At 38.5% G+C, this 21712-nt stretch overlaps 1 protein-coding gene across 1 annotated transcript in view; it reads left to right on the top strand.

The window, feature by feature from the left end:
* The window catches only part of LOC138370729 (uncharacterized), an 85437-nt gene extending 64765 nt beyond the window's left edge, over positions 1-20672 (top strand). The window contains exon 4 of the mRNA XM_069335327.1: positions 20502-20672. Within this exon, the coding sequence (XP_069191428.1) occupies positions 20502-20672 (171 nt within the window). The remainder of the gene's footprint in view (positions 1-20501) is intronic.
* The last annotated feature ends 1040 nt before the right edge of the window (positions 20673-21712 follow it).

Below are 21712 nucleotides of genomic sequence, written 5' to 3'. Positions count from 1 at the left end.
GGATTTGATTTTGATACGATTTGATATGATTTTGATATGACATAGATATGATATAGAAATAATACATTTCTTGGATGATTATTAGATATGGTGGGTAAAATTTCACACATCTTCCAGAGGGAGAGAACTGGCACAGAGTCCATTACTAAGGACAATAGTAATCATATGTATTCATCTACTCTCCATCGGATTGATAACACAAGTGCAAATTTTGCTTGCACTTTTGTGCAGCTGTCCGTTGTGGACGGTTGTGTCTGTTAAGAGTCTGTGGGTCATGTGGAGTTAGAGGGTCTGGAGGTCTCTCAGGATCTAACTGCAGGTGGCTCACTGATTCCAGGTGATGAGTTTGTGCAATGTCTTTAGGGAAGTTGTTTCTTTTAGACGTGATTTTGACTATTTTCCAAATCCCCTGACTATCTGGATGGACTGAGACAACTTTACCTAATGGCCAGTCAGCCCTAGGGCCATCACTGTCTACCAAGACAATATCGCCAGGTTGGAGGTTAGATATATTATGTGAGACATTGGCCCCATAGTGATGTTCTCGTAGAGATGTAAGATATTCTTTTGTCCAAACATCATTCCATTTTTGGATTATGCTGGACAGATGCTTATACCCCTGAACCAACTCGCTCTGACCCACATATGAGGGATCTCTGATCTCATCATTCACTAGAGATGGTACCGGAGTCAGAAGTCTTCCATACATTTGGTAGGCAGGACATAATGGCTCATGTTGAGTAGGATCATCAGACAAGTAAGTCAACGGCTGGTTATTCACCCTTGATTCTTTTTCCGTGATTACTGTCTGGAGTTCCTGAAGATTGATTTTCTGACGGTGTAGAGATTTTCTCAAGGATCTTTTGACAGTTCCTATTAACCATTCATAAAATCCTCCGTGCCATGGGGCTATCGGAGGGATAAATTTCCATCTGCACTGACGCTGTTCCAGTGTCGAAATAACTGCAGGATGGGAACAGATTTCTCATAGACATGCTTTTCCAGCTACCAAGTTTGCTCCATTATCTGAAATCATCAGCTTAGGGCATGATCGGCATGCTGCGAATCCGTGGAAAGCTTGAATAAATGATTGAGCAGTCATATCGGGTGTTACCTCTAAATATACTGCCCTGGTAGTAGCACAGGTGAACAGACAGATGTATGCCTTGATAGGTTGCTTATCTGTAGTCCCTGTTAGATATATTGCTCCTGTATAATCTACTCCTGTCTTCTCGAAAGGATGTAGATGGACCACTCGTTCCTTTGGTAGGGGTGTTGGCCCTGGATAGGAGCAAGTTCTTGCATCGTACCTTCGGCATATCATGCAATTTTTCAAGATTGATTTGACTGACTGTCTTCCCTGAGAAATCCAATACTGTCGTCTGATTTGTGTGAGTGTGTTTAACACTCCTCCATGTTTGATGATTTGTTGATGTGTAAGTAACACAATCAACCTTGTGATTCAATGATTTTTTGGTAAATGCCATGGATGCACGGTATCTAGATTGATATCTGCGTGTTTAAGTCTCCCTCCACAACGCAGAATGTTGTGATTTTCTTGGTCTATCCACAGACCGAGATTGTGTTTTAACTTATGCGGAAAGTTTTCATAGTTATTCCCATAAGTTTGTCTCTGGGCTTGTCTTACCCAATAGATAAGTGCATCTGGAAAAGTGTATTTTATACCTTTTTTCCTGAGATAATGAAACACGTTCTGTGTTACATTGATTAATTTGATGAGTGAGGAGTAACGAGTACAATCCAAGACTAATATTTGAGCTTGCTGCCTGGTGGTAGTTATGGTTTGTGTCGTAATGACGTGTGGCTTTTGTTCAGGCCAACTACCATTCACTAACCATCGAGGCCCATGAAACCAAATATCTGCCTTTGCAAACTGTTTAAATGTCATACCTCTTGATATGAGATCAGCTGTATTATCTTTTGTTGGTACATGCAACAATTGAAAGCCTGCGGAAATTTCTTTAATTTCCGAGACGCGATTTTTTACATATGTAGTCGGACAGTTGTCGTTTTGTACCCATTGTAAGACAGCTTCATTGTCAGACCATATAATGTCATCTTTAAAGTTCATGGTAGACAAGACTTGCTTGATATGCACTGCTAAGCGTGTGCCAGTTAGCAGTGCTGTTAGTTCCATCTGAGGCAAAGTCTTCTTTTTTAATGGAGCGACTCTGGCCTTAGAGGTGATAAGATATGATTGATGGGAAGTCACTAAGTAAGCACAAGCTCCAAAAGCTTTGGCTGACGAGTCTGTGAATACATGTAGTGATACTTCATCATTTTCCTCGACTATGTGTCTTGGAAAGATTATCTTTTCGACTAAAGTTTGTTCTTGAGCTACTTCCATCCAAGTTTTTTGTAACTGTTGAGGAAGTGGATCATCCAAACCAAGCTTAGTCTTCCAAGCTTCTTGCACCAATAAACGCCACTTGATAGTTAAAGGATTTAGTAGACCAAGTGGGTTGAATACTTTGCTAACTTGTGAAAGCAAATCCCTTTTTGTAGCAATGCAATAATTTACTGGTACAGACTTGATTGACATTGTGTCTGAGATTAGAACCCATTCCATATCTAACACCTTTTGTGATTCTGGTACGTGATATTCAGGGTAATCTCTTGCTATTTGATTATTCAATGTTGCATTATTAGAGGCCCAAGATTGTAGTGGCATGTTGGCACCTTGTAGCTCCTTATTGGCCTCTTGATATAATTGTAACAGTTAAGTAGTACTCTTAACTGTCCCTTGAAAATTATCTACATATAGATTCTGACTGATTTCAGCCTTATAGGGACTTGTTGATTTCTTCAGATGAGTATCTAGAGTTGCTTGCAATAGAAATGGACTACTTGTCGCCCTGAAAAGAACTGAGGAGAATCTGAAAGTCACTATAGGACTATTGATATCTTCTGGGTTCTCTACCCATAGAAACTTAGTGAAGTCTATATCTTCTTCCTGCAAGCCAACTCTTAGAAAGGCCTAACTAATATCTGCTGAAAATGCATATTTGTTAAATCTAAACTTCAACAGTATGTCATACAATTTCTGAGTTAGACTTGGACCTGTTTGCAAACAATCATTTAGACTGGTTCCTTAGGGTCCAGATTTAGAGCTACAATTAAAAACTACTCGTAAAGGAATCGTTTTTGATTCTCATTACAGCCATGTGTGGTAAAAAATGGTCTGTTTGCTTATTGTCGTGTTTCACGACTTCGATGAATTTATTCTTTAATTGTTGAGCAATAATCTCATGATAGAGTTTTAAATGCTCAGGCCTTTTTCTTAGCTTTGCTAATTGAGATTTAAATTGACTATAAGCGATGTGATAGTTGGTAGGTAATGTTTTATGGTTGATTTTCCATGGTAGCCTTACCCATTACTGTCCATCATGATACTGTACAGTTTCTAAGTACTGATTGTATGCACAGACATTATCAGGACTTGGTTGTTCAGGAATTATTCCTATGGCATCAAGTTCCCACAATTGATGTACAGATTCCAATCCATCATCAATCATGTGGGGGATTTTAAGTGGTGACTTTTCTTTGCCTAGTCAAGCCACGATTACAGTTTCTATATGATGTGATTTTTCAGGAGTTGAAGGTTCAAGATCTAGTATAGGTCCTGTCATCAATATGCCTCCTGCTGATTTGAGTAAATTCATACCCATAGATTCCTCTGATCCCAGAATGAATCGATAATAGTAGCCAGCTATAATCAGGATTCCGATATCCCCTATTTAGTTAGAATCAAGCAGAGGATCTGCTAATTGGATTCCTTTATTTTTTAGGAATTTAATTGTGGCTGCCAGACCAGTCACTTCCATTTCAGTAGGAATTTTATCAACTACTATGGCTTCGACTGTCCTTTGGGATGTACCTAGATAGACATTGAGTTGAACTACCAGAGAGGTTCTACGACCTGAATTGGTAAAAAAACCCTGATATGGATGTAGATACTTGCTTTGAAGATTCAAGTTGTAAATCTTCTGTCATCTTTTTACTGATAAAGGTTTTCTGTGACCCTTGATCAAAAAAGCCTCTAGTTTGAATACTAATTCCTTCATTGCATAGTTCTAGCTGTGCAGTAGGTAATATGGCTGTGGTACCAATTTCTGTATCTAGATTATCTTGAGATTATCTTGAGATGATTTCGAGGCTTTAGTGTCCCCGCGGCCCGGTCCTCGACCAGGCCTCCACCCCCAGGAAGCAGCCCGTGACAGCTGACTAACTCCCAGGTACCTATTTACTGCTAGGTAACAGGGGCATTCAGGGTGAAAGAAACTTTGCCCATTTGTTTCTGCCTCGTGCGGGAATCGAACCCGCACCACAGAATTACGAGTCCTGCGCGCTATCCACCAGGCTACGAGGCCCTATCTAAGGCATTGACATTGCTCATTATTGTACAGAATTGTACAGCTGTTGTGGTATTATCATCTTTTGGCTTTGCCTGAGATGCAGGTTGATTATTGGATGTCTGTGATCTGGATTGAGAGTTGATATCACTACAGAGTGCTGTGTGATGTACACTTTTATGACAATATTGGCAGTTCTGCAATTGAGTGTTACATTCACTTGTATCATGCTTCCGTAGACAACGGATGCACCTGTTCAGAGATTTCAGTCGATTGATTCGACTGGCACGGACTTCATAAACTGTGCATTGATAAATGGTATGTGCTTCCTGACACAATAGACATCTTGGGGCACTTGCAGCTCCTTTTGTCTTATCTGTCTTGGGAGCTTGATTTCCTACAGTTCTGTTAACTGTGGAGGATATAGCATAACAGCCAACATTACTCTGTTTCCACTTTGCAGAAGAGGAGTTTTGTTGCCTTGATTTTTGACTGCCAGTTTGGACATTTTTGTTTTTGTCCATGAATTCACCTTTGGTGATTTTTTCTTGTGATATGATATTGTTACAAATATGTAACACTTGTAGGTATGTAATTACATGCAATTAGGTCATACAAGCATGTAACACTTGCACTCCTCCAAGGATTTCCTTAAAGGATGAATTGTATCTGTAATAATGTGTATCTATATTATTCAGGATGTGATGAGGCATTTTTCTTTTTCTTTTTAAGTAAGAGTTCTTTTTAAGTAAAAAGCTTTGCCTTTTCTATTAACCCCTTAACTGCGTTGCCTCCAAATGTGACACCCCCGCAGTGCGCAGGAAATAAATTCTCTGGAAAAAAATATTTTTTCTTTTTAAAGTGTCAAAAACCCTTCCCTCAGTATGGGTATGTAAAAAAAAAGTCGAAATTGTACTTACTTTGTCTGCTATGGGGTCCGGAAGTTGGGGCGTGACGTCATCATTCCCCGTGCGCCCGTGCTGTAAGCTCTCGGGGGCGGTGGGGCGCTCAGGGCGGGGCGCGCGAGTTGCCGCGAATATATTTTCATTCATTTTTTGCGCACCTTTCCAAATACATTTTCATTGTTTATATGTGCCAATCCAATGTATAATGAACATGTACACTATAATATTGTAGTACAACATCCGTACTGTCCGTAGACACTGTGTTACGTGCATGAAACTTGTGTACACATATGCAGCACATATTTACTATGTATCATGCTAATTTGTGTATATATACAATCTATTTACACACTATACACTGTCACACACTATATACATTCACCATCAACACATTCAGAACACCGCGTAGCAGCTGCTTCGTATGGGCCAATAGCAGCTGCCTCGTATGGGCCAATAGCAGCTGCCTCGTATGGGCCAATAGCAGCTGCCTCGTATGGGCCAATAGCAGCTGCCTCGTATGGACCAATAGCAGCTGCCTCGTATGGGCCAATAGCAGCTGCCTCGTATGGGCCAATAGCAGCTGCCTCGTATGGGCCAATAGCAGCTGCCTCGTATGGGCCAATAACAACTGCCTCGTATGGGCCAATAGCAGCTGCCTCGTATGGGCCAATAGGAGCATTTGGCCATGAACACATTCAAAACACCTCGAGTGAGAGCAGCCACACCCAGCCTGTCTCCCTCACTCCAACATCTTACTCGCCAACATTGCTCCTCCCACCATATTGTTATAGTTCTTATTACACATGTTCTATATACCTATCTACATGTTTTATTTACCAGAACTATGCAAGTAAGCCGGTATTGTGTCCAAACAGTACAGTGGCCACCATACACTGCATGAAAAATCACACAGCAGACGACGCTATGATTACGTCACCTCCCTCACCAAAATAGCTCCTCTCAACATTCTCCTGTTGCTGTTCTTACACTATATACACACACTATATATACCCATGTACATATGTGTTGCCCATAGCGAACCACTAAGCTAGTATGGCGAGCAAAACAAGAGTGGCAGCCACACACACAATGAGGCTACCTCAGTTCTCGCCCTCCCTCCCTCATCAAAATTCCTCCTTCCACAATACTACGCACAACGCTAATTATAACCACATTCCTGCTATTATCACAATCCTGGTCACTAATTCCTGTAAATGAATAATTGACCACACGTTTATTTTGAAAAGAAACCTAAGAAATCATTTGAAGATTCCTAGATGAACGAAATAATGCTGTGGTGCTGTGGCTAGCACTGCGAACATCGTGAACAGCATTGAATCACTGATATTTGAATATTGTACTCAGTCATTATCACACTCAGGCGCTTATATATATCACTATCATAGCTAAATAATACAAGTTATATATTTTGACATTATTAGGCGATGCTGTGGTTACATGCTGAACAGCAGTGCTGTGCGCTCATGCTGCGAGCGCCAGCCTTGGTTGCTCACACACTATTGAGGCTCCCACACCCGGGAATGTGGACCACGATTTTTTTAAAGATGGCGTCTGTTTACAAGAGCCCTGAGGAAGCTGATGTGAACCCCATGTAGCCGCGGGAGTTTTGAATGGAACGTGAAAAATACAAATACCCGGAGGCGTGTTGTGCAAACCAGACGTGAGCCTGCAGGCGCGTTGTGCAGTTTAAGGGTTAAGTAAGTTTCTTTGAGATGCTTGATTGCCTTCAGATTTTCTGAGGCTGCTTTCACTCCAGCGAAAGCATGAGATTAGGTGATCAAGACTATATTCTTGGATTAAGATAGTTATCTTTGATGGGTGATAATACTTGTATTGACATTGTCAATGGGCTATTAGCCTTTCAGATCGTAGATTAGTGATGACGGGCTGTTTAGCCATTCAGATTGTGATGTGAGATTAAGATTGGTCTTAATCCCCAATAGTAAACTATTGTAGCGAAGTGATGATGTTATTTTTCTATCACCTGATTTAAATGGTCTGTAGGCTATAGATTCAAGTGATTTTTTAGACACTTTGTGTCCTTTTCTTTTCTGTTTCTGCAGCAGGTGAAATACTGTCAACCATTTTGACCATTTCCGAGTTTCGGAGATTCCGAGCTATTTTCTCTTTTCTGATAAATATGTTTAATGTTAATGTATTTTGATAAATGAGCTTTCCTGTCTACTTAGGTAATGATTCCAAAGATCGTCCTTCATTTCCTCCCTGGAATCTGGTTGTAGTAGGTGCTCAGTTATCAAAAGTACTTTAATAATTTGGGTTGTGATCCGAATGCATGAATCGGTAAATCCTGTAATCATTTTTAAAAAATAGTAAATGGCACGAATTTTGCAAAGTTATTACAAGATCTGTTACCCTAATAATTGTTTGATAAAATACAGTAGAATGCCTACTGGTTTTACCTGTAATAGGGTTTGATACAGTTGATTATGGTTAGATTGAAATGAAATGTTCTTACAGTGATAAAAACACTTTTTTAAAGAATATTATGTAATGAGCAGCTCTGAAAATCAGTTGATTAGAGATAATGCTATATAATACACTTAAATATGTATGTAATGTTACCACAAGTGAGGTAGATCATGGTATATATGATTAAGATGCAGTTGTGTCTGTGACACTGATAAAATTAAGTACTGTTGTTTTTTAACACAGAACAATTAGTAGTATGCTATGAATGCTTACTAGTTAATGGATATGGTGGCTTAAGCCACTGCAAACAATTTGTTTACTTAAATATATAGCTATGATAAATATTGGCTGATAGCTAGGTTAGGTTTGAATATGTAAAATTATTCCAATGCAAAATCAAGAAGTTTCTTATGTATTTGCTATTGAAATATAATCTAGTTTCTAGACTATCTTGGTTTAAAAGACCATAAATATCTAGGTTCGAAGGACCAAAAATGTGGGAAAAACCTGTTGAGATTGATATGAGAGGAGACTACCAGGGACTTGTACTGAACTAAATTAAAAAATTACTGTCAGCAAATTAATTCAACTAAAATCTCTAGCTAGAGTCGTAAATCCTAGCTCCTCTTTTCCTAAATACAGATTGTGGGCTGTAAGGGGCAGGTGGGATGAATTAGTTGATAGGTTGATTGAAGATCCACAGTCCACCTGCCGACAGGTATCTCACATCAGCTTGTATTTTATACAAGGATAAGATTTAATAAATTCAGTTCTATGCTGAACACTGGCTCTGTTTATATCAGAGATTTAAACATGTACATAGTCTAGCCTAGCACCATAACTATTAACAGTCAATATATTCTTATACTATAAACAACAATTTTAATTGTAAAAGTATAATAATGACTTTAAATGTAGTCTAAGTACTGTTAACTAAGTACTAAAGATTATATTCAATTAAATGAACTTATATGATAACTTAAAAAATAACTAAGCAAGCAATTGTTAACTTAATTTATATGCAAGTATATATATATACATATATTTATTCAATTTATATGATGAGGTACAGTCAGCTTGATTGAATCTTTTCCCACACAATAGACACTCATGAGTTATTGTTTACCTTGACAATCTTTTCTTACACCTTGGACACTCATGAGGTTTGGTGCTTAAAGATTAAACTGCTGCACTACAATATTAATAAACTTACTGAGATATGAGGCGTGCCTCGCTTTATAACCGACAGACAGACTTATAAGATATTAAAGTCATACAAGCATACAATTGGCCAATTAATATACTAAAATAACCTTCAATATACTTCTCTGAATGCCGGAGTGCCTGTCTAACAGTGTGCCAGACTTGATAACTCTCTTGTCGCGAGTTTAGGCACGATATTTTATATAACAGCTTTGCTGTAGATTGTTCTTGTAGTGTTGCTACGTGATTTTCCTTTAACTGAAGTTGCAGAAAGATAAGGGTCACTGAGCACATAGTCACTGTGTGCTCCACAATTCACTTATTTTATATAAATGTCTTAGGAATTTTCCTTGTAGATATATTGTCTAGGTACTCCCCCAGTTCTAGAGAGTGTTCACTGGTGATAAAGATAATTAGATAAGGTGTCCTGAGCTATGTAATGTTCGCTAAGGTACCCTCACACTTGTTCACTGTTTTGTCAACAAATGCGCTCTGCCTGTAGGGTGTGGTGGGTGCTTCTTCTTCCCCATATGCTCCTCCCTCTCCCTTGAGGGATATCTTTCAATGAATATTGATTGATTATTTTTACTGTCTAGACTTATGATTGAGATAAGATGTGATTATAATATAATTAGATATATGATTTAAAGATTATAAGTAGTACTTGATAGTTCTACTGATTCTTATTAAGGATTCGATTTATAATCACTATCGGAAATGGAATCATGTTCCAAAAGTTTTTTAATTAAGAAATCCTTCTAGAAGCTTCTGGATCCTTGAGAGGTCATGCACAAAGTCACGTAGGTATCTGTAGGGCCCTATGGCATACGTGATCATAGTCGCATTGTTATCTAGGATCAAGATCTATAATGATTCGGATTTGATTTTGATACGATTTGATATGATATAGATATGATTTAGAAATAATACATTTCTTAGATGATTATTAGATATGGTGGGTAAAATTTCCCACAAAATTTACAGTGAAAAGCCTTCCCTCAAAGTTGGAAGCTGTGATGGGCTTCAAAAAGGTTTCGTACTGAACGAACCTCGGGCTTGCTAGTGAGGAGAAATGTTGTTATGTACTTCGAGGCTTCGGGGGAATCCTATTAATTAGGCAGATATCACTCTTCAAAAAATTAACTTTTTTGTTTTTGTTTTTGTTTTTTTGGTGTGACAAGTTTTTGGAAAATTTTGTGAGGCATTATTTTTCTCATTGTCTCTCAACCACCTAAAAAAATGAACAAATCCACAAGGGCCATGACGAGGATTCGAACCTACGTCCGAGAGCATCCCAGATGCTGCCTTAATTGACTGAGCGACGACATGGTAAAAAGAATTACAACCAGAAATTCTACTGAATTTACTTGTTCTTTTGGTGCATCACACAATTGTGATTTCTGTGTGGCCTGAAAAAATACTCGAATTATGTGTTTTTAATTTCTTATTATCAAAGTTATTTGTATAAGACTGATATATACAGTTAGCAGTGAATTAAATGTATTCATTCACATTTATTATAGTAATTATAGCAATTAATTAATAGTTATAATTATATTATATTAATTAATTATACACTTATCACTGAATCAAATAATTTTTGTGTGAGCATCTGTTAAAAACCAATAATTTCAGCCAATGGCAACTCAAAGTTTCAAAATATATGAAAATTCTGGAAATAGTTAACAAAAATCGTGAAACGTTTGCGATATTCTATATCAAAATTTCCTTGTCTGGTTATATCTTGAGGTTCAAATCAAATCAAATCAAATCAAATGTTTATTTAGGTAAGGTACATATATACAAGAGATTTTACAAAGAGTGATGGATTTATAGATAGGGCATACAATGCCTAAATCCACTATTACGCAAAGCGTTTTGGGCATGAAAAACTTAAAAACTGATTACCACACAGGTTATCTTGAGATGATTTTGGGGTTTAGCGTCCCCGCGGCCCGGTCCTCGATCAGGCCTCCTTTTTGTTACACACCCTCCCAGAAAGCAGCCCATAGCAGCTGTCTAACTCCTAGGTACCTATTTACTGCTAGGTGAACAGGCACATCAGGGTGAAATAAACTCTGCCCATTTTGTCTACGCCTTCAACGGGGATTGAACCCCAAACCTCAGGACTACAAATGCTGAGTGCTGTCCACTCAGCCGTCAGGCCCCTATTATGCGTGAATACCCAATGAGTTTACCATGGCAGTGATTTGTCACACGAGCCAACAGTCAACCAATCAGCTATAACCAATCCTAACTTAACATAACTAAGTCAGGAATCTATGTTCTTTAAATAGCATTATAAATTGAAAAAAAAAAAACAAGTTGGAAAGAAAAAAAAATAACGAAAATCTCTCTGTTAAACAAATCGGGACTTTTATTATATATATATATATATATATATATATATATATATATATATATATATATATATATATATATATATATATATATATATATATATATATATATTAGTATATTTTGGTAGCAGTCTTTCCTGTAGACATATATTATTAAATATGACCGAAAAAGTAAGATTAATAATTCTAACACGAATTTTCTCAATCTTTCGTACATTACGCTTCACTGTTGGAGGTAAATCAAAAATCAATTCTCCAAAATTCATTTTTATTTCTAGTCTGACGCGACACGGGCGCGTTTCGTAAAACTTATTACATTTTCAAAGACTTTAGTTCACAAATACACAACTGATTAGAACTTACGTATCTCCGATTTTATATCTACATTTGAGTGAGGTGGGAGGGGTGATGTGGCATTAACACAAGACAGAACAAGAGGGGATATTAATAGGGTATTAAAAGTATCAACACAAGACAGAACACAAACAATGGGTATTGAATAGAAGTGTTTGTAGAAAGCCTATTGGTCCATATTTCTTGATGCTTCTATATTGGAGCGGAGTCTTGAGGTGGGTAGAATATAGTTGTGCAATAATTGGCTGTTGATTGCTGGTGTTGACTTCTTGATGTGTAGTGCCTCGCAAACGTCAAGCCGCCTGCTATCGCTGTATCTATCGATGATTTCTGTGTTGTTTACTAGGATTTCTCTGGCGATGGTTTGGTTGTGGGAAGAGATTATATGTTCCTTAATGGAGCCCTGTTGCTTATGCATCGTTAAACGCCTAGAAAGAGATGTTGTTGTCTTGCCTATATACTGGGTTTTTTGGAGCTTACAGTCCCCAAGTGGGCATTTGAAGGCATAGACGACGTTAGTCTCTTTTAAAGCGTTCTGTTTTGTGTCTGGAGAGTTTCTCATGAGAAGGCTGGCCGTTTTTCTGGTTTTATAGTAAATCGTCAGTTGTATCCTCTGATTTTTGTCTGTAGGGATAACGTTTCTATTAACAATATCTTTCAGGACCCTTTCCTCCGTTTTATGAGCTGTGGAAAAGAAGTTCCTGTAAAATAGTCTAATAGGGGGTATAGGTGTTGTGTTAGTTGTCTCTTCAGAGGTTGCATGGCTTTTCACTTTCCTTCTTATGATGTCTTCGATGAAACCATTGGAGAAGCCGTTAATGACTAGGACCTGCCTTACCCTACAGAGTTCTTCGTCGACTTGCTTCCATTCTGAGCTGTGGCTGAGAGCACGGTCGACATATGCGTTAACAACACTCCTCTTGTACCTGTCAGGGCAGTCGCTGTTGGCATTTAGGCACATTCCTATGTTTGTTTCCTTAGTGTAGACTGCAGTGTGGAAACCTCCGCCCTTTTCCATGACTGTTACATCTAGAAAGGGCAGCTTCCCATCCTTTTCCATCTCGTAAGTGAAACGCAGCACGGAACTCTGCTCAAATGCCTCCTTCAGCTCCTGCAGATGTCTGACATCAGGTACCTGTGTAAAAATGTCGTCAACATATATATATATATATATATATATATATATATATATATATATATATATATATATATATATATATATATATATATATATATATATATACATATATATATATATATATATATATATATATAAATATATATATATATATATATATATATATATATATAACAATCTTTGGACAACACCCACCAGTGGGACTCGAACCCAGAAAGCACAACTACCTTCCAGTAGCTGGCATAACTAGTATGCTTTAACCCACTACGCCATCAGACCTTACAAAAGAAGTAGATAGTTCGAGATATATATATCTCAAACATCTCCACCTCCCGAAGGCACCAGATGAGTGAGGGGTCAGTCTGCATTTTTCGTCAAGCCACTGTCAATGTGAGAGAATTCGTGTCCAGCTTATAAGCCTATACTTGCATAAACCACAAGTGAAGAATAACAATCTTTGGACAACACCCACCAGTGGGACTCGAACCCAGAAAGCACAACTACCTTCCAGTAGCTGGCATAACTAGTATGCTTTAACCCACTACGCCATCAGACCTTACAAAAGAAGTAGATAGTTCGAGATATATATATCTCAAACATCTCCACCTCCCGAAGGCACCAGATGAGTGAGGGGTCAGTCTGCATTTTTCGTCAAGCCACTGTCAATGTGAGAGAACTCGTGTCCAGCTTATAAGCCTATACTTGCATAAACCACAAGTGAAGAATAACAATCTTTGGACAACACCCACCAGTGGGACTCGAACCCAGAAAGCACAACTACCTTCCAGTAGCTGGCATAACTAGTATGCTTTAACCCACTACGCCATCAGACCTTACAAAAGAAGTAGATAGTTCGAGATATATATATCTCAAACATCTCCACCTCCCGAAGGCACCAGATGAGTGAGGGGTCAGTCTGCATTTTTCGTCAAGCCACTGTCAATGTGAGAGATCTCTCACATTGACAGTGGCTTGACGAAAAATGCAGACTGACCCCTCACTCATCTGGTGCCTTCGGGAGGTGGAGATGTTTGAGATATATGTATCTCGAACTATCTACTTCTTTTGTAAGGTCTGATGGCGTAGTGGGTTAAAGTATACTAGTTATGCCAGCTACTGGAAGGTAGTTGTGCTTTCTGGGTTCGAGTCCCACTGGTGGGTGTTGTCCAAAGATTGTTATTCTTCACTTGTGGTTTATGCAAGTATAGGCTTATAAGCTGGACACGAGTTCTCTCACATTGACAGTGGCTTGACGAAAAATGCAGACTGACCCCTCACTCATCTGGTGCCTTCGGGAGGTGGAGATGTTTGAGATATATATATCTCGAACTATCTACTTCTTTTGTAAGGTCTGATGGCGTAGTGGGTTAAAGCATACTAGTTATGCCAGCTACTGGAAGGTAGTTGTGCTTTCTGGGTTCGAGTCCCACTGGTGGGTATTGTCCAAAGATTGTTATTCTTCACTTGTGGTTTATGCAAGTATAGGCTTATATATATATATATATATATATATATATATATATATATATATATATATATATATATATATATATATATATATATATATATATATATATATATATATATATATATACAATAAATAATAATATAAGGCGAAAATTGCAACGAAATTAAACTCTTATGAGATTCTTAGTAAATAGGATGGGACAGTTCTGTAAATTACAGCTGTACAGGTGTAAACGCCAGGTTAGCCTCTGCCAGCCACTTACTCCAACGTTAAAACAATCTCTCGACAACAGACCGCCTCTACGCTAAGTATACACCTGTAAATCGCCGGTTTACGTTTTATTTGGGATCTATTTACTTCAGCAAATGGCACACCTGGGCTGTGTTTTTTTTAACAATAGATGATTGCTAGTGTATATCACAGGTTAATGACAGTTAATAACTAGCCTGTTGCAGGGGAACGAGGCAGTTCACAGCTGGAGAAGGTGATTGTACCGCTGAAGGCAGTGGTTCCCAGTTGCTGAGGGATCGAATTACTGTTGCAAAGCTTAATGTGTGTGTGTGCTGTTGCAGCTCAATGTGTGTGTCTCTCTCTCTCGGGGCTCCGCTTGCAATAAGAGCTTCAAGCTGACTAAAACGACATATCTATGGCTTAAAGTTTATCTTAAGCCACCTCCAGACATAATATTAACAAGACGGGGAACAAAGTAAAACATAAGAAACATGACTACAATTCTCATTTTAAAAGACAAAAATAGGAAAAAGGTGAGATATACCCTAAAAATAATAATAAAAAAGAGAATGAATTAGAACTATGATAAAGGCGATAAAGAAGGCGTTTAGGGGAATGAAAATAAAAAGATGGAATGCCAACGACAATAATAAAACAGAAAAAGTGAGAATAATTGGAATATCGAGTAAAGAAGGAATATGAAACAGGAAAAGGAAAGAAAACGAATATGACAAAATATTAGGACAAGGAAAATATAACGATAGCAATAATGACAAGATATTACTGTTATCTTCCCCCCTCCACCAGACCCCTCACCCCCCCCCCCCCACACACACACACACCCTCGTAAACGTTATCCAAAGGGAACAGGGAATGAGAGAGGGAACAGGGAATAAGAAAGAGGGAACAGGGAATGAGAGAGAGGGAACAGGGAATGAGAGAGAGGGAACAGGGAATAAGAAAGAGGGAACAGGGAATAAGAAAGAGGGAACAGGGAATGAGAGAGAGGGAACAGGGAATAAGAAAGAGGGAACAGGGAATAAGAAAGAGGGAACAGAGAATGAGAGAGGGAACAGGGAATGAGAGAGGGAACAGGGAATAAGAAAGAGGGAACAGGGAATGAGAGAGAGAAAACGGTGTACATGAAGACAAACAGAGAGAGAGGGGGGGGGATGATAGTATATACTGTTTGATATAAACAGGAATTATCAGACGTTCCCAAGTGGGAGAGAAGGTCCGGTAGAACAGTGGCATGTTATCACGTCATGATAACCTCACTGATAACAGTGAACGCGTTCCTATGCACGAGCCAATGAGATGATGAACCCAATGAGGTCAGACCACGAACCCAAGCATCACAGGAGGATGTCAATTAAGATCACAGGAGATAACAAGGTCACAAGGGGAATGGGGTGAAGTAGATAACACCCCCCCCCTACACACACACAGGGTGGGGGGGGGGAGGGTTAGGTAGTGAGAACATCACTATTGATGTAGTAACCACCTTGTAGTGATCTTCCCCTCGTAGAGCCATGTTATTAAGAACATAAGAACATAAGAACAGGGAACATAAGAATCATTGCAATATGGAGATCATTGCAATATGGAAGTTGTAGTTAAGGACCTGGTGACTCTAGTGGGAGCCCTGAGGACAGAGTTGGACTTTCTGCGGGAGGAGGTGCGTCAGCTGAAAGAACAACGAGAAGTAACGAAGGAGGAGACCAGCAGTAAAGGGACCTCGTCTTGGAGAGTTGTGAAAGACAGGGGCCTTAAGAAGACTTTGATAAAGCCGCCTTCAAACGCCATAGCAACTTCTAATTCATTTGACGTTTTGGAGGACGAGTGCTGTGGAGAGACTGTGGATCGCGCAAAAGGGAAAGCAACGAAGAGAAAGGAAGCGCAGGCCCCTCAGAAAGTAAAGGAAGTACCTAAGCAAACATTAGTTGTGGGAGATTCCCAGATAAGGTATTTGGATAGAACGTTTTGTGCTAGAGATAGGGGGAACAGGTTAAGGGTTTGCTATCCCGGAGCTGGCATTGGTGATATTATAAACAACATGAATGATATTATGGCTGGTAATGGGAACAATCCCATTATTTGCATTAGCGTGGGAGGAAATGATGTTGGTCGAGTTAGGAGTGAGGAACTGATTCAGAGGTATAAAACAGCCATAGAGTTAGTTAGGAGCAAGGGAGGAATCCCGATCATATGTGGCATTCTTCCAAGAAAGGGAGTGGGAAATGAATGGATATCGAGGGCACTTGGTGTCAATTGCCGGCTGGAAAGATATTGCAAATCAAATGCAATATCTTTCATAGACAACTGGGAACACTTCTATGGAAGAAATGAAATGTATGTTCGTGATGGGGTGCATCTATCGAGAGCTGGGGTTGTTGCTGTTGCGAACTCGTTAGAAGAAGTGGTTAGAGGTGTTTGTTTGGGTTTAAACTGTTAGTAGATAGAGGTATGGGAATTGATTTGGAGGAAGGAGGTAATAAAAGTATGTGTTTGTGGGAGAAAGGAATTGGCAAAACGATCAGGGAAAGAGAAGGTCCGCAAAATAACAATTCACTTAGGGTATATTACACTAACAGTAGAAGTCTAAGAAATAAAATTAACGAATTAAATGCTCTTGTCTGCACAGAAAAAATAGATATTATTGCACTTACCGAAACGTGGATGAATGTAGAAAATAGAGAACTATTAGCTGAATATCAAATATACGGATTTAAACTATTTAACACAGATAGATATATTAGACGAGGAGGTGGAGTAGCCATATATGTTAGGGACAATTTGAAATGTAGTCTCAAAGAGGGAATCAAAACAGAGCCACACACAGAAACTATTTGGATTGAATTAAACGAAAAAGCTAATAATATTATAATAGGAGTAATATATAGGCCACCAAATTTAGACAGAATGGAAGCAAAGCATCTATGGGATGAAATATCTAGAGCATCTAGATCTAACAGTATTTATGTCATGGGTGACTTTAATTTTAGCGGAATAAACTGGTTGAACAAAACAGGGAATAGTGAAGCAGAAGATTTTCTAGAATTAATTGACGATTGCTTTCTTACGCAACACATTAAGGAACCAACACGGGAAAATAATATTTTAGATTTAGTGTTAACTAACAGGGAAACGCAAATTAATGACATCGAAATAGGGAGTGAGCTAGGGAGCAGTGATCACAAAGAAATCAGATTTAGCATAGAATGGAATAGACCAGTAGGAGAAAATTCTGTTAAAGTGCCAGATTTTCGAAAAGCTGATTTTAATAGCCTAAGAAATTTTTTGGGTCAAATTGATTGGAAAGTCTTGGGTATGGGGTGTGGGCCGGTCTTGGAGCGAGACATGAACCCAGCGATAGGTGACTTAAATGGGGATTTCGATGTGGATTCAATATATAACTTATTTAAGAATATTCTAAACAAAGCACAGGAACGTAGTATACCATACAAATTGAATAGATCGAATACTAATGACCCAAAGTGGATAACAAAGAATTTGAAGAACCTTATAGGTAAAAAGAGAGCTTGGTACAAAAGGATTAAAAATGGGGAGGTCACTTTAGAACAGGAATTCGTACAACTGGTTAGAAATGTTAAAAAAGAGATAAGGAAAGCAAAAAGAAACTATGAAGTTCGCATAGCAGGGCAAGCAAAGACAAATCCTAAAGGGTTTTTTCAGTTATATCGTACTAAGACTAGGGAAAGGATAGGTCCATTAAAAACTGAGACAGGTCAAATAACAGATAGTGATGAAGAGATGAGTAGTATTTTTAATAAATATTTTGTATCTGTATTTACTAAAGAGGAACTTAACAATATGCCTTCAGCCGAACAAGTCTATGTGGGTGGGGACGAGGACAGGTTGACGAGTTTAGCAGTTACCAGGGAGGATGTTCTTAAACAAATAGTAAAACTCAAACCAAACAAATCCCCAGGGCCGGATGAAGTGTTTGCCAGGGTGCTTAAAGAATGCAAAGAGGAGCTTTGTGACCCACTGTCAACCATATTTAATAAATCAATAGAGTCAGGCAGAGTGCCAGAGTTTTGGAAAGTTGCTAATGTGATACCAGTTTTTAAGAAAGGAGATAGATCACTTGCGTCTAACTATCGACCAATTAGCCTAACGTCTATTGTGGGAAAGTTACTCGAATCTATAATAGCAAATAAAATTCGTCTTCATCTTGAAAAACATAAATTAATAATTGAGTCGCAACATGGTTTTATAAATGGCCGTTCATGTTTAACAAATTTGTTATCTTTTTATTCTAGCATTGTTGAGGCAGTTGATAGTGGTAAGGATTGCGATGTTGTATACCTTGACTTTAGCAAAGCTTTTGATACAGAGCCACATGAAAGACTGATTAAAAAGATAGAGTCTCATGGTATTGGGGGTGCTATATTAAGCTGGATTAGGGCATGGCTATACCAAAGGAAACAGAGAGTTAGTATAAATGGAATCAAGTCAGAGTGGGAAAATGTTGTAAGTGGAGTGCCTCAAGGCTCTGTCCTGGGACCTCTGTTGTTTATAATATATATAAATGATTTAGATTCAGGTTTGAGTAGCAACATTTGCAAATTTGCCGATGATACGAAAATCGGTAGGGAAATTAATTCGGAGGAGGACTCACTATCACTTCAAGTTGATCTAGATAGGGTTTTGAAATGGTCAAAGGATTGGCAGATGCAGTTTAATGCTGATAAATGTAAAGTTCTGAGGTTAGGTAATGATGATAGAGTTACAAGATACGAGCTAGATGGTGTTGTGATTGCGAAGTCGGATTGCGAAAGGGATCTGGGAGTTATGATTAGTAAGAATTTAAAACAAAAGGATCAATGCATAAATGTTCGTAATAAGGCAAATCGGACACTTGGATTTATTAATCGCAGCGTTAGTAACAAGACACCTGGTGTGGTTCTCAAGCTATATCTTGCTCTAGTTAGGCCCCATTTAGATTATGCAGTTCAGTTTTGGTCGCCATATTATAGAATGGATATAAATTCACTTGAACGTGTCCAGCGTAGGATGACTAAGTTAATTCCCCAAATTAGAAATCTTTCATATGAAGAAAGATTAACAAAGCTTAAGTTGCATTCACTGGAAAGGCGAAGAGTTAGGGGTGACATGATAGAGGTTTACAAGTGGATGAATGGACATAACCGGGGGGATATTAATAGGGTATTAAAAGTATCAACACAGGACAGAACACGAAACAATGGGTATAAATTGGATAAGTTTAGATTTAGGAAAGACTTGGGTAAATACTGGTTCAGTAACAGGGTTGTTGATTTGTGGAACCAATTGCCGCGTAACATTGTGGAGGTGGGGTCCCTCGATTGTTTCAAGCACGGGTTGGACAAGTATATGAGTGGGATTGGGTGGTTATAGAATAGGAGCTGCCTCGTATGGGCCAATAGGCCTTCTGCAGTTACCTTTGTTCTTATGTTCTTATATGAGATTATAGTACGAAAGTACTTAAGGAAATTCCTGTTTCATTTTCCTCCGTGGTCTGACATTGTCACATTCTTAATCACGTGTTTATTTTCGTGATATACACACATGGACATGTATATGAGTGGGATTGGGTGGTTATAGAATAGGAGCTGCCTCGTATGGGCCAATAGGCCTTCTGCAGTTACCTTTGTTCTTATGTTCTTAAGAACAAAGGTAACTGCAGAAGGCCTATTGGCCCATACGAGGCAGCTCCTATTTATAACCACCCAATCCCACTCATATACATGTCCATGTGTGTATATCACGAAAATAAACACGTGATTAAGAATGTGACAATGTCAGACCACGGAGGAAAATGAAACAGGAATTTCCTTAAGTACTTTCGTATATTAAATACATCTTCAGAAGGAATATATATCTTCATTCCTTCTGAAGATGTATTTAATATACGAAAGTACTTAAGGAAATTCCTGTTTCATTTGCCTCCGTGGTCTGACATTGCCTCATGTCCATGTATATGGACATTCAATATTAATTTGATGAATCTAGTTGAGAGCAGAGATGGACTCCCTACGAGAGGAGGCACGACAGCTGAAACTTCGGGAAGAAACGAAGGAGACCAATATGCTCAAGCTATATCTTGAGCATATTGGTCTCAAGCTATATCTTGAGCATATGTGGGCCGGTCTTGGAGCGAGACATGAACCCAGCGATAGGTGACTTAAATGGGGATTTCGATGTGGATTCAATATATAACTTATTTAAGAATATTCTAAACAAAGCACAGGAACGTAGTATACCATACAAATTGAATAGATCGTATACTAATGACCCAAAGTGGATAACAAAGAATTTGAAGAACCTTATAGGTAAAAAGAGAGCTTGGTACAAAAGGATTAAAAATGGGGAGGTCACTTTAGAACAGGAATTCGTACAACTGGTTAGAAATGTTAAAAAAGAGATAAGGAAAGCAAAAAGAAACTATGAAGTTCGCATAGCAGGGCAAGCAAAGACAAATCCTAAAGGGTTTTTTCAGTTATATCGTACTAAGACTAGGGAAAGGATAGGTCCATTAAAAACTGAGACAGGTCAAAATAACAGATAGTGATGAAGAGATGAGTAGTATTTTTAATAAATATTTTGTATCTGTATTTACTAAAGAGGAACTTAACAATATGCCTTCAGCCGAACAAGTCTATGTGGGTGGGGACGAGGACAGGTTGACGAGTTTAGCAGTTACCAGGGAGGATGTTCTTAAACAAATAGTAAAACTCAAACCAAACAAATCCCCAGGGCCGGATGAAGTGTTTGCTAGGGTGCTTAAAGAATGCAAAGAGGAGCTTTGTGACCCACTGTCAACCATATTTAATAAATCAATAGAGTCAGGCAGAGTGCCAGAGTTTTGGAAAGTTGCTAATGTGATACCAGTTTTTAGGAAAGGAGATAGATCACTTGCGTCTAACTATCGACCAATTAGCCTAACGTCTATTGTGGGAAAGTTACTCGAATCTATAATAGCAAATAAAATTCGTCTTCATCTTGAAAAACATAAATTAATAATTGAGTCGCAACATGGTTTTATAAATGGCCGTTCATGTTTAACAAATTTGTTATCTTTTTATTCTAGCATTGTTGAGGCAGTTGATAGTGGTAAGGATTGCGATGTTGTATACCTTGACTTTAGCAAAGCTTTTGATACAGTGCCACATGAAAGACTGATTAAAAAAATAGAGTCTCATGGTATTGGGGGTGCTATATTA

Source organism: Procambarus clarkii, chromosome 33 (assembly GCF_040958095.1).
Source record: "Procambarus clarkii isolate CNS0578487 chromosome 33, FALCON_Pclarkii_2.0, whole genome shotgun sequence".
In the NCBI taxonomy this organism is placed as follows: Eukaryota; Metazoa; Arthropoda; class Malacostraca; order Decapoda; family Cambaridae; genus Procambarus; species Procambarus clarkii.
Note: the sequence above shows the minus strand (reverse complement) of the source record. Positions and strands in the feature narration are given on the sequence as shown.